At 42.0% G+C, this 13,448-nt stretch overlaps 1 protein-coding gene across 1 annotated transcript in view; it reads right to left on the reverse strand.

Annotated features, from left to right (window-relative positions):
• The window catches only part of ANKRD55 (ankyrin repeat domain 55), a 121,097-nt gene that overhangs the window by 20,958 nt on the left and 86,691 nt on the right, over positions 1-13,448 (reverse strand). Inside the window, exon 7 of the mRNA XM_063456902.1 lies at positions 3,244-3,428. Coding sequence (XP_063312972.1) covers positions 3,244-3,428 — 185 coding nt within the window. The remainder of the gene's footprint in view (positions 1-3,243; positions 3,429-13,448) is intronic.

Below are 13,448 nucleotides of genomic sequence, written 5' to 3' on the forward strand. Positions count from 1 at the left end.
CAAAATATATATATGGGCATCAGGGATTTTGTTTCCAATCACAATCTAAGTGCTCTCTGTAAAGATGCAGTAATTATAAAACCCATGTTTGTGGATCAGATGTTAGAGCTGAGCACTTGATTTAGCAGCTAGGGGTGCAAATTTAGGAGCACTGTGACAGCTGACACTGATTATTCATGGTTTCCAGTCACCATTTCCCCACATCTAAAGTTGCTGGAATTTGCTCTCTGGTATTCAGTTCTCTTTTTACAATATTTACTCTAGCAACTCAAATCTCCCTGTCCTTTTCTCTTTTCTTTTGCCTGCTTATGGGTTCCCTTTGATTATCAAGCATGGCCTGTTGGGGGCACCCACCAGGATGTTACCTGGTGGGCTGCCTGCCCCTGTCTGGGGCCGTAGCGTTGGGCGGGCGGCTCTTGAGCCGCCCCCAGCGCCGGGCCGATCCTCAAGGCAACCGAAAGTGGGGGGCAGGAGGTGGCCATTACTTCAGGGCGCCCCCAAACCTGTGCTAGGTAAGGCAGAGTAGGCACCCGCTTACCTTGATGGCAGGTGCCTGCTCTGCCAAAAAATGCCAGTGACCTGTCTTGAGGAGAGGGGGAAGGAGAAGCCAGGCGGTGAGGGAAGCTGTTCTTGCAGCCTCTCACTTCTCCCTTGTGCGCCCTCTGTGATGCCGGGAGCCAGAATATGACGTCATTCCGGCCATGGCATACTAAATGGCGCACTGGAGGAGTGAGGAGCTTCCCCACACTGGACCCTAGGAAGGTAGGGAGGCTGGATGTCTGAGTCTGTGTGTAAGATGAGTGTGTGAGTGTTTGACTATCAGTGAGTATGTGTGTGTCTGTCAGTGAGGGAGTGTATGTATGTCAGTGAGTGTCTGCCTGTGTGTGTGTCTTTCTGTCAGTGAGTGTGTGTGTGTTTGTGTGTGTGTGTCTGTCTGTCAGTGAGTGTATGTATGTCTGTGGATGGCAGAGGGTGAGATGGGTTGCTGGACTGGCAGAGGGTGGATGGGGGTGGCTGGTCTGGCAGAGGGTGGATGGGGGATGGCTGGTCTGGCAGAATGAGGGAGTGTATGTATGTCAGTGAGTGTCTGCCGGTGTGTGTGTGTGTGTGTGTGTGTCTTTCTGTCAGTGAGTGTGTGTGTGTCTGTCTGTCAGTGAGTGAGTGTATGTATGTCAGTGGATGGCAGAGGGTGAGAGGGGTTGCTGGACTGGCAGAGGGTGGATGGGGTGGCTGGTCTGGCAGAGAGTGATGGGGTGGCTGGGCTGGCAGAGGGTGATATGACTGGCAGAGGGTGATAGGACTGGCAGAGGGTGATGGGGTGGTTGAACTGGCACAGAGAGGGTGATAGGGATGCCAGAGGGTGGATAGCAGAGGGTGATGGGGTGGCTGGGCTGGCAGAGGGTGATAGGACTGGCAAACGGTGATGGGGTGGTTTGGCTGGCAGAGGGTGATAGGGATGGCAGAGGGTGATAAGGGTGGCAGAGGGTGATAGGGGTGGCTGGGCTGGCAGAGGGTGGCACAGGCTGTTCCTCACCTGACTCTCCGGCCGCCTCTCACAGAGAGGCAGTGAGTGAGTGTATGTATGTCAGTGAGTGTCTGCCTGTGTGTCTGTCAGTGAGTGAGTGTATGTTTCTCAGTAAGTGTCTGTGTGTGTGTGTGTGTTTCTGTCTGTCAGTGTATGTCTGTCAGTGAGTGTCTGCCTGTGTGTGTATCTGTCAGTGAGTGTGTGTGTGTGTCTGTCAGTGAGTGAGTGTATGTCTGTCAGTGAGTGTCTTCCTGTGTGTGTGTGTGTGTCTGTCAGTCAGTGAGTGAGTGTATGTGTGTCAGTGAGTGAGTGTATGTCTGTCAGTGAGTGTGTGTATGTCTGTCAGTGAGTGTGTGTGTCTGTCAGCGAGTGAGTGACATGAGGGGGCGGCAAAATGGATCTTTGCCTAGGGTGGCAGAAATACTTGCACCGGGCCTGCTTCTACAGGGAACTAAAATAAATATTTACTTTATCATGCAACCCTTTACAAATTTAAAAGAGCTTTTCCGAAGTGCTTGAGAACCATATCCTGCCGCTTTCCATTTTGAGCTGCCAGAGAAGCTGACTTACTAAAACTTTTTTTGAAAATCTATGTTTTTGTTTCCAACTTCTGGCTATTAAAATCTTTGTTGCGGCACATGTATGTGTTATTAAGTAGACTTGTTCTGTCGAATAAGAGGACAAGTTTAAATTTAACAAAACTTTCTCTGGGGTTCGTTCTACATAGCTCCCATGTATTACAATGAGTAAGTTCCAAAACCAAGACGACATTGTTCTTACAGGGTTACAATTCCACCATACATGCATATATGAGCCAATTTCTTTCTCACAACACCAGCAGTTACTATTGTTATTAGGGTAGATTTTAGTCAGTTTTTCCTGCACATAATACCATCTGTTTATACATTTAAAGTGCATTTCAATCAGTGATAGATCATGAATATATTTATTTAATCTCATGAAGGATACATCCCAGTCTTTAATCTTGTTTTAGAACACTCACTCAATTCCTAATATTTTTTTATTTTTTATTAATTCCTTGTTTTTGACATAGTCATTTGATAACTTTTGCACATTTAGAGGATACTTTGCTCTTTTTTTCAGCATAAAAATATTTTCTACGGCTAACACTATCTCATTCTTAGGAGTCGCCAGATGATCAACTAAAAACCCTTTCATTCTTAAAAAGGAAAACAATTCAGCAAAGATAATCTCGAAAATATAAAACTATATCTAATCTAATTATTTCATTAATGTTATTAAAACCACATTTTTTCCAATTTGTCAACTTTAGATCTTTAATATTATCTTCGATTATTGTTACATCCACAAATCTGGGTATTTTGTTTGTAAGATGATTTCTTTTTTTATTTTATTATTATTTATTTAATTTAAACCATGAAGGCATTAGGAGTTCAAGGATTATACAGCTTTATGTTTGTACCTTGGTTCTTTTCTTTTTTTTTTGTATTGTATTTTGTTGCACAATGTCCTGCCGTATCCATCATTTCATTATTGTTCTTCTTTGAAAATTTGCTAAATAAATATTGACAAAAAAAATAGCTAAACTACGTTTAATCTTGTCTGACAGCGTTGCTGTAAATGATTGATTGTTGGATAACTACGTAATAATTAAAATTAGAATAAACTAGATCATTAGGAGACAGATTTTATTTTATTTTGAAATGATTTATCACAAAATGTATTTCAATGTTTACCTGTCATCTACATCAAGAGCTTGTAAGTTGCACTCCGGAACCCTGGCCAGCTCACAGATAATGTCACTGTAACCTGCTGCTGCTGCTATGTGCATGCACGTCTTCCCATTCTCGTCATCATAGTTGATTGTAGACTGACCTTGCTGATGATCCAGAATGATTGAACAAAGAATCCTATTCCCACTCTGAAATTACATCCCAAAAAGACAGCACATTTTTTTGTTTATTTCATTGTGAATTGGAAAACAAAAATAGCTACTTGTGCCAGAAGCACACATATTCTAAACTCCCTACTGGGATTGTCTCTAAAACAAGTCGTTGAGGAGCCAACTCGTAAAGAGGCCATACTAGATTTAGTGTTAACAAATGGAGATTTGGTATCAGATATTACTGTAGGTGAAAGTTTAGGATCCAGTGATCATCAGTCAGTGTGGTTTAATATAAGAACAGTGACTGAGTCACACCACACAAAAACAAAAGTTTTAGACTTTAGAAAAACAGACTTTTCTAAAATTAGAATATGTGTAAAGGAGTCATTATCAGACTGAAGCAATTTAAATGGAGTTCAAAAGATATGGGATTATTTAAAAGCTGCACTACTGAAGGCAACAGAAAATTGCATTAGGCTTGTCAGTAAAAGCAAAAAATTCAAGAAACCACTGTGGTACTCCGCAGATGTGGCCAAAATAGTAAAAAACAAAAAGTTAGCATTTAGTAATTATAAAAAAAACCAGAGTGAGGAAGACAGAATGACCTATAAGATTAGGCAGAAAGAGGCTAAGCAAGTTATAAGAGCTTCCAAATCACACACAGAAGAGAAAATAGCACAGTCAGTAAAAAAGGGGGACAAAACTTTTTTTAGATACATAAATGAGAAAAGAAAAGTAAAACAAGGATTAGTTAGATTAAAAACAAAAGAAGGAAGTTATGTAGATGAGGATAAAGGTCTAGCTGACTGCCTCAATGAATATTTTTGTTCGGTATTTACAGCTGAAAATGAAGGAAAGGGACCTCTGTTAAAAAAAAGGACAAATGAGTCATTTATTACACGTGAGTTTACAGAGGAAGAGGTTCTATTTCAACTGTCAAAAGTAAAGACAAATAAGTCAATGGGTACAAAAAGATATGGAAGGGCTGCGCCAAATAAGGGTAGATAGTCCAGTAAAGTATTGCTAGGGTGCCAATAGATGGTCTAGGATACTTGATAGAGTTCCTCTGTGGATGCGTCTAGTGTAGACCGTTCCGTATATGTAAATACAAGAGAGGTAGAGGCGACTAATGGTATAGTATGAAAGTTCAGGGTGTGATAGGTAACAAAATGTAGAGAACTCACATTCAAGAGAGCTATGGCCAGCTCTGGTGTGGATTGCGTACAGCGGTATAATCCCCGCTTATGGGATATGTAGGGAGGGGGTCTCCGTCAACACCGTCTGGTAGTCCAGAACTCGGAAAAGAAAGACAGAAAGCGACAATAGTGCTCTCAATTTTGATGTGGTTCAGTGTGCAGATAAGAAGAGGTAAAAAAACTCACATTTGAGGGAGCTATGGCCAGCTCTGGTGTGGATAGCGTACAGCGGTATAATCCCCGCTTATAGGATTTGTAGCGGCGATACGTCCGTCAGCACCGTCTGGTGATCCAAGGCTCCAATATAGAAAAATAAAAAGCAGCAATAGTGCTCTCAATTGTGATAGGTTAAGAGAGTAGTAGAGGAAATAAAATAATACTCACAAAGATAGAGCAGAGGTACTGCTCTATGGATAGGCGCTGGTGGTATGATCCCCACCTAGGATTTCTTGGAGTACTGGAACTTTAAAATTGCCAGTGGAAGTAAAAGTAACCAGGAAAGGTTAAAATGCCAGGAATAGGTAAAAAAAGTTTAAAGTGCATAGAGAGTGCAATAAAAAGAGGATTGGTACAATAAAGTAGCCAAAAAACTTTTATTGATCTAAAATACACAATAAAATACAGAATTAATGTATTTTATTGTGTATTTTATTGTGTATTTTAGATCAATAAAAGTTTTTTGGCTACTTTATTGTACCAATCCTCTTTTTATTGCACTCTCTATGCACTTTAAACTTTTTTTTACCTATTCCTGGCATTTTAACCTTTCCTGGTTACTTTTACTTCCACTGGCAATTTTAAAGTTCCAGTACTCCAAGAAATCCTAGGTGGGGATCATACCACCAGCGCCTATCCATAGAGCAGTACCTCTGCTCTATCTTTGTGAGTATTATTTTATTTCCTCTACTACTCTCTTAACCTATCACAATTGAGAGCACTATTGCTGCTTTTTATTTTTCTATATTGGAGCCTTGGATCACCAGACGGTGCTGACGGACGTATCGCCGCTACAAATCCTATAAGCGGGGATTATACCGCTGTACGCTATCCACACCAGAGCTGGCCATAGCTCCCTCAAATGTGAATTTTTTTACCTCTTCTTATCTGCACACTGAACCACATCAAAATTGAGAGCACTATTGTCGCTTTCTGTCTTTCTTTTCCGAGTTCTGGACTACCAGACGGTGTTGACGGAGACCCCCTCCCTACATATCCCATAAGCGGGGATTATACCGCTGTACGCAATCCACACCAGAGCTGGCCATAGCTCTCTTGAATGTGAGTTCTCTACATTTTGTTACCTATCACACCCTGAACTTTCATACTATACCATTAGTCGCCTCTACCTCTCTTGTATTTACATATACGGAACGGTCTACACTAGACGCATCCACAGAGGAACTCTATCAAGTATCCTAGACCATCTATTGGCACCCTAGCAATACTTTACTGGACTATCTACCCTTATTTGGCGCAGCCCTTCCATATCTTTTTGTATCTATCCACCGAAGGATCCGAGGGGTTTTCCTTCATTTGGGTTGCTGCCTACCTTGACTAATTTTGTGATTACTAGCGCTGAATTCTTTTTGTGTTTAAATAAGTCAATGGGACCTGATGGAATACACCCAAAGCTATTAAAAGAGCTTAGTGGTGTACTAGCAAAACCATTAACAGATTTATTTAACCAATCATTGTTAACAGGAGTAGTCCCAGAAGATTGGAAGTTAGCGAATGTTGTGCCCATTCACAAGAAAGGTAATAGGGAGGAGTCGGGCAACTATAGGCCAGTAAGCCTTACTTCAGTAGTGGGGAAAGTGATGGAAACCATGTTAAAGGATAGGATTGTTGAACATCTAAAAACACATGGATTTCAAGATCAGAGACAACATGGGTTTACTTCAGGGAGATCATGCCAAACTAATCTTATTGATTTTTTTGATTGGGTAACTAAAATTATAGATCAGGGTGGTGCAGTAGACATTGCTTACCTAGATTTCAGTAAGGCTTTTGACACTGTTGCACATAGAAGGCTTATCAATAAACTGCAATCTTTGAGTTTGGATTCCAATATTGTTGAATGGGTAAGGCAGTGGCTGAGTGACAGGCAACAGAGGGTTGTAGTCAATGGAGTATATTCAAAGCTTGGGCTTGTCACCAGTGGGGTACCTCAGGGATCTGTACTTGGACCCATTCTCTTTAATATTTTTATTAGTGATATTGCAGAAGGTCTTGATGGTAAGGTGTGTCTTTTTGCAGATGATACTAAGATATGTAACAGGGTTGATGTTCCAGGAGGGATAAGCCAAATGGCAAATGATTTAGGTAAACTAGAAAAATGGTCAGAGTTGTGGCAACTGACATTTAATGTGGATAAGTGCAAGATAATGCATCTTGGACGTAAAAACCCAAGGGCAGAGTACAGAATATTTGATAGAGTCCTAACCTCAACATCTGAGGAAAGGGATTTAGGGGTGATTATTTCTGAGGACTTAAAGGTAGGCAGACAATGTAATAGAGCAGCAGGAAATGCTAGCAGAATGCTTGGTTGTATAGGGAGAGGTATTAGCAGTAGAAAGAGGGAAGTGCTCATGCCATTGTACAGAACACTGGTGAGACCTCACTTGGAGTACTGTACACAGTACTGGAGACCATATCTTCAGAAGGATATTGATACCTTAGAGAGAGTTCAAAGAAGGGCTACTAAACTGGTTCATGGATTGCAGGATAAAACTTACCAGGAAAGGTTAAAGGATCTTAACATGTATAGCTTGGTGGAAAGACGAGACAGGGGGGATATGATAGAAACATTTAAATACATAAAGGGAATCAACAAAGTAAAGGAGGAGACTATATTTAAAAGAAGAAAAACTACCACAACAAGAGGACATAGTCTAAAATTAGAGGGACAAAGGTTTAAAAATAATATCAGGAAGTATTACTTTACTGAGAGGGTAGTGGATGCATGGAATAGCCTTCCATCTGAAGTGGTAGAGGTTAACACAGTAAAGGAGTTTAAGCATGCGTGGGATAGGCAAAAGGCTATCCTAACTATAAGATAATGCCAGGGACTAATGAAAGTATTTAGAAAACTGGGCAGACTAGATGGGCCGAATGGTTCTTATCTGCCGTCACATTCTATGTTTCTATGTTCTGGCAAAATGAAGCATCCACATTTAATCATTAGGGGATCATAAATGCTAGCTCACTTTATCCCGAAGTAACACAACCCCACGCCAGAAAAGGGTCCATGGCGATATAGCTGTACCAAATGTGATCAATTAAGGGAATGATCTAAAGATTTGTCTGACACCCCAAGGCTTACAGCTCTTCATTGTTTGGCAACACACAAATACTGAACATGAACAAACACTTAATGAAGAAAGTATATTTATATACTAATACGATATGTGTCATATATTGTAGAAGTGTATAGTACTAGAAAACAGTTCTATGTTTAGGAATGTTTCAGACTATTGTTGAAAATATCCTATCGACCCGTAATTTTGTTCTCCAATTTATGTATATATATATATATATATATATATATATATACAGATGAAGAAAAATCAGCACTCCCAGGATTTATCCAAAGTGAAATGTTATTTCTTTATTCCAACAGTCAACATTTCAGTTCCACTGGGGAACTTTCATCAGGACAGAATACAAATACAAATAAAATCAATCGAGTTAAATAAGAGTAGTAATCAATTTTACTCACAGCTCAGGTGTGCAAGGAATCAATCAACCTATCCTCCGAGCTTCTGGGCGGGTGCAGGGCGGTTCAATAATGCTAAACGCGCGCTCAGTTTACTTCCTGATTGCCCGCGTCCTCCATCGCCATGGAGACGTCGAGCGCATGCGCGATTGCAAATAGAATCATCCTCTGCTTCCTGAATGCCCGCGTCCTCCATCACCATGGAGACGTCGGGCGCATGCGTGATTACAAATAGAATCGTCCTCTGCACCCTATCCCTCGCACTGAGGCAGGAGAGAGCACAAAATCATAAATTACACATTAATGAGCTCCCTCTAACAGGGAGAACATAAGCAAATCCTCCTCAATAGATAAATAACAAACTCTGTAAGCCAGGTACACTAATAGACTTAGAGTGGCCATATAGAATAAAGTGAACACATTTAAAGTGAAATACTGATAAATTCAGTGATCATCAAGATGCTAAAAGACATTAGTCTAGATATACATATAATGAAAAAATCTATATACAATATTTACAACTACTGAAAGAAGGATCACTGTAGAAGTGATCAATATAGTGTGTGACACTACTATGATACCATACCAATTGCAGTGCTTCCCACTACACAAATTACTGTGTCTACAAAATATGTGAAAAAAATATACAAATATATTCAAAAATGTAAAAAAGTGAAAAAGAAAGTGCTGGTTGTGTCATAATTAAGAGTGATACTGCATCATATCATAAGATTGCATATAATCTTATGATATAGATGTATATCTAGACTAATGTCTTTTAGCATCTTGATGATCACTGAATTTATCAGTATTTCACTTTAAATGTGTTCACTGTATTCTATATGGCCACTCTAAGTCTATTAGTGTACCTGGCTGTCAGGATCGGGACAGGGATCCAACACGCAAAGTACAAACAGGACAGGGTACGTATACCGGACCTTAGAATGGCCGGACTAACGTACGGAGAGTAAAGAGAATGGTCAGAAACAAGCCGAGGTCGAGGGAACGAGAGGATAGGTGAGCGAGGAACAAGCCGGGTCAAGGATACCAGAGGGAAACAGAGTAAGTCAAACTAGCCGGGTCGGAACCAAAGGAATAACTGAAATCGCCAGAGCACTGTGTGACTAGACAGGCTAGAACCACGACAGGGCAATGAGTGAATGGGAGAAACAGGTTTAAATACCCTGGTTACAGTGAGTATACCCGCCTCCGACGAGTCCTGAGTGGCTTCCAGTCACTTGAGTGACAGATCGGTCCGGACTGACGTCATGACGTCGGGCAGCGTGCGTGACGTCATAAAATGAGACGGATCCCTCGCGGCCGGCGTGAGAGTGTCTAGGAGAGCCGCGAGGGATGGAGGAAGCCGACCTGCTGGACCTGCTACCTCTTTCGGAGGTAGAGGCTTCAGGTACCCTGACATTACCCCCCCTCTCAGATATGCCCACCGGGCGGAAGGAACCGGGACGAGACGGAAAGCGTGAGTGAAACGCCCTGCGAAGGCGAGGAGCATGAACATCCTCTTGTGGTACCCAACTTCTCTCCTCAGGACCATATCCCTTCCAGTCGACCAAATATTGTACTCTCCCCCGAGAGATACGAGAATCAATGATGGAGTTAACCTCATACTCCTCCTGACCCTCCACCTGAACAGAGCGAGGAGGGGCGATCGTGGAGGAGAATCTGTTACAAACTAGGGGTTTCAACAATGAAACGTGAAAGGAGTTAGGGATGCGTAAGGCAGCTGGGAGAGCTAGACGATACGCCACTGGGTTAATTCGAGTCAAGATCCTGTAAGGGCCAATATATCGAGGAGCGAATTTCATGGAAGGAACTTTAAGCCGAATATTCCTAGTGCTTAACCATACTCTATTGCCTGGAACGAAAATCGGAGCCGCCCTTCTACGTTTATCGGCGTGTTTCTTAACCAGCATAGAATTGTGTAGAAGAATTTGTCGAGTCTGATCCCACAACTTCCTCAAATTGGCAACATGTACATCAACCGACGGTACACCTTGGGAAGGAGAAACCGAGGGAAGAATAGATGGATGAAAGCCATAGTTCATGAAGAAGGGGCTTGAATGAGTAGAGTCACAAACGAGATTGTTGTGCGCAAACTCCGCCCAAGGAATCAAACCGACCCAATAGTCCTGGTGTTCGGAAACAAAACAACGTAGATATTGCTCAATCTTTTGGTTAGTACGTTCAGCAGCTCCGTTAGACTGGGGATGATAGGCAGAAGAGAAATTTAATTTAATACCTAGTTGAGAACAAAAGGATCTCCAAAAACGGGAAACAAATTGGGACCCTCTGTCAGATACGATTTGGGAAGGTATCCCACGTAAGCGAAAAATCTCCCTCGCGAATATCTCTGCCAACTCTTGGGAGGATGGAAGTTTAGGCAAGGGAATGAAGTGGGCCATCTTGGTGAATCTGTCAACCACGGTGAGGATAACAGTCTGTTTTTTAGAGATAGGTAGATCGACAATAAAGTCCATGGCCAAACAAGACCATGGTTTCTCTGGTACCTCTAAGGGATGCAGGAATCCACTTGGGAGCGTATGAGGTTGTTTGGTCTTAGTACACACTTCACACGCAGCAATGAAATCTTTAGTATCTTTACGTAAAGCAGGCCACCAGAAGTCTTTAGAAATCAAAGCATACGTCTTGCGGATACCAGGATGTCCCGCCATCTTGCTGTTATGGAAACATTGCAACAGCTCCAGTTGAAGAGTAGGAGGAACGAAATGTCGACCCTCAGGAGTCTGTTTAGGTGCTAGATGTTGCAGCTTAATGATCTCGGCCAGTAACGGGGAATGAATCCTGAGATTCGTATTAGCAACAATCTTGCATTTAGGAACTATAGAAGAAAGAATCGGTTCAGATACAGTGAAAGGTTCATATTGTCGAGACAAAGCATCGGCCTTAGAGTTCTTAGAGCCAGGTCTGTAAGTAAGTACATAATTGAAATGAGTCAGGAATAAGGACCAACGAGCTTGCCTAGAGGACAAACGCTTAGCCTCCCCAATATAGGACAAGTTCTTGTGGTCTGTCAAAATAGTAACCGGATGTAAGGTGCCCTCCAATAGATGTCTCCACTCTTTCAAGGCTTTAATGACTGCTAACAATTCCCTGTCTCCGATGTCATATCTGCTCTCAGGCCCAGAAAGTTTCTTGGAAAAAAAACCACAAGGATGTAACGGTTTATCCACCCCCAACCTTTGTGAGAGAACGGCACCTACTCCTGTCTCAGAGGCATCGACCTCAAGTAGGAACGGCAAGGATGTATCAGGATGGACTAATATTGAAGCAGAAGCAAAAAGTTCTTTGAGATTTTTGAAAGCAACGAGAGCTTCAGTAGACCAAGTCTTAGTATCAGCCCCTTGTTTGGTCATATTGGTAATAGGTGCAATAATAGAAGAGTAACCCTTAATGAAGCGCCTATAATAATTGGAGAACCCAATAAACCTCTGGATAGCCTTGAGTCCCTTAGGCAATGGCCAATCAAGAATAGACTGGAGTTTGTCAGGATCCATCTTAAAGCCTTCCCCAGAAATCACGTATCCAAGAAAATCTATCTGGGTCTGGTCAAAGCTGCATTTCTCCAATTTGCAGTATAAGCCGTGTTGTAGAAGTTTGTGTAATACCTTTCTGACTTGTCTATGGTGGGTCTCAATCTCTCTAGAGTGTATGAGAATGTCATCCAGGTATACAATAACACAATCCTGTTGAAATTCCCTAAGAACTTTGTTAATTAGATCCTGGAATACTGCCGGTGCGTTACAAAGGCCAAAAGGCATGACCGTGTACTCATAATGCCCGTAGCGGGTATTAAACGCCGTCTTCCACTCGTGACCTTGTTGAATTCTCACCAAGTTATATGACCCTCTGAGGTCCAACTTGGTGAAAATCTTAGAACCTTTTAGCCGATCAAAGAGCTCGGTAATCAAGGGGATCGGATAGGCATTCCTAATGGTTATTTTATTCAAACCTCGGTAATCAATACATGGTCTGAGTGAGCCATCCTTCTTTTTAACAAAAAAAAATCCAGCCCCGGCGGGAGAAGAGGATCTCCTAATGAATCCCTTGTCTAAATTCTCCTGAATATATTCCTCTAAAACAGAATTCTCTTTAATGGATAGAGGATATACATTACCCCTGGGGGGCATGGTGCCGGGCAAAAGATTAATTTTACAATCAAAGGTCCTGTGTGGGGGTAGTGTATCAGCGTTCTTCTTATCGAACACTGCTTTCAAGTCTATGTACAGAGGAGGTATCTGTCTCCCTGTAGACTGGGTAGAACTATCTGGTGTTTTAATCATAGCCAATGGAGACACCCTGCGTAAACACCTCTCCTGACAACCCTGGCCCCATGAGATTATCTCCCCTAATTCCCAATCGATAATAGGGTTATGTCTCTTTAACCATGGGTAGCCCAGGACTATGGGAACAGAAGGAGATGAAATGAGCATAAGTGATAAGTTCTCCTCGTGTAAGATACCAATAGTTAAGTTAATGGGTATAGTCTCACGAGAGATAACAGGCTCAAGTAAAGGTCTACCATCTATGGCCTCAACGGCCAAGGGTGTATCCCTTAACTGGGATGGGATAGTGTGTTTAGTAGCAAAGACTTGGTCGATAAAATTCTCAGCAGCTCCGGAATCTATCAAGGCCATGGTCTTTAGCATTCCCTTCTCCCACGTTAAAGAAATTGGTAGCAGAAGCCTGTGATCTTTATAATTATGCGTAGAGGACAAAATACAAACACCCAAGGCCTGTCCTCTAGAGAAACTTAGGTGCGGGCGTTTCCCGAGCGAGTAGGACAATTCAGACGCAAATGACCTCTGGCTCCACAATACATACATAAACCCTCCCTTCTCCTGTACTGCCTCTCCTCTTCAGAGAGGCGAGTATTGCCTATCTGCATAGGTTCAGGATACAGTGAGGTATTGGAATCAGGACTTTGAAATGTAGGGGCTAATTTAAAGACAGGTCTGAAGTTCCTCTCTCTAGTATTCTGTCTCTCTCTTAAACGCTCATCAATACGAGAAATGAACGAAATTAAGTCCTATAAATTCTCAGGAAGCTCCCTAGTAGCAACCTCATCAAGGATAATATCTGATAGCCCGTTCAAAAATACATCTATAT

This window comes from Pelobates fuscus, chromosome 5 (assembly GCF_036172605.1).
Source record: "Pelobates fuscus isolate aPelFus1 chromosome 5, aPelFus1.pri, whole genome shotgun sequence".
Taxonomy (NCBI): domain Eukaryota; kingdom Metazoa; phylum Chordata; class Amphibia; order Anura; family Pelobatidae; genus Pelobates; species Pelobates fuscus.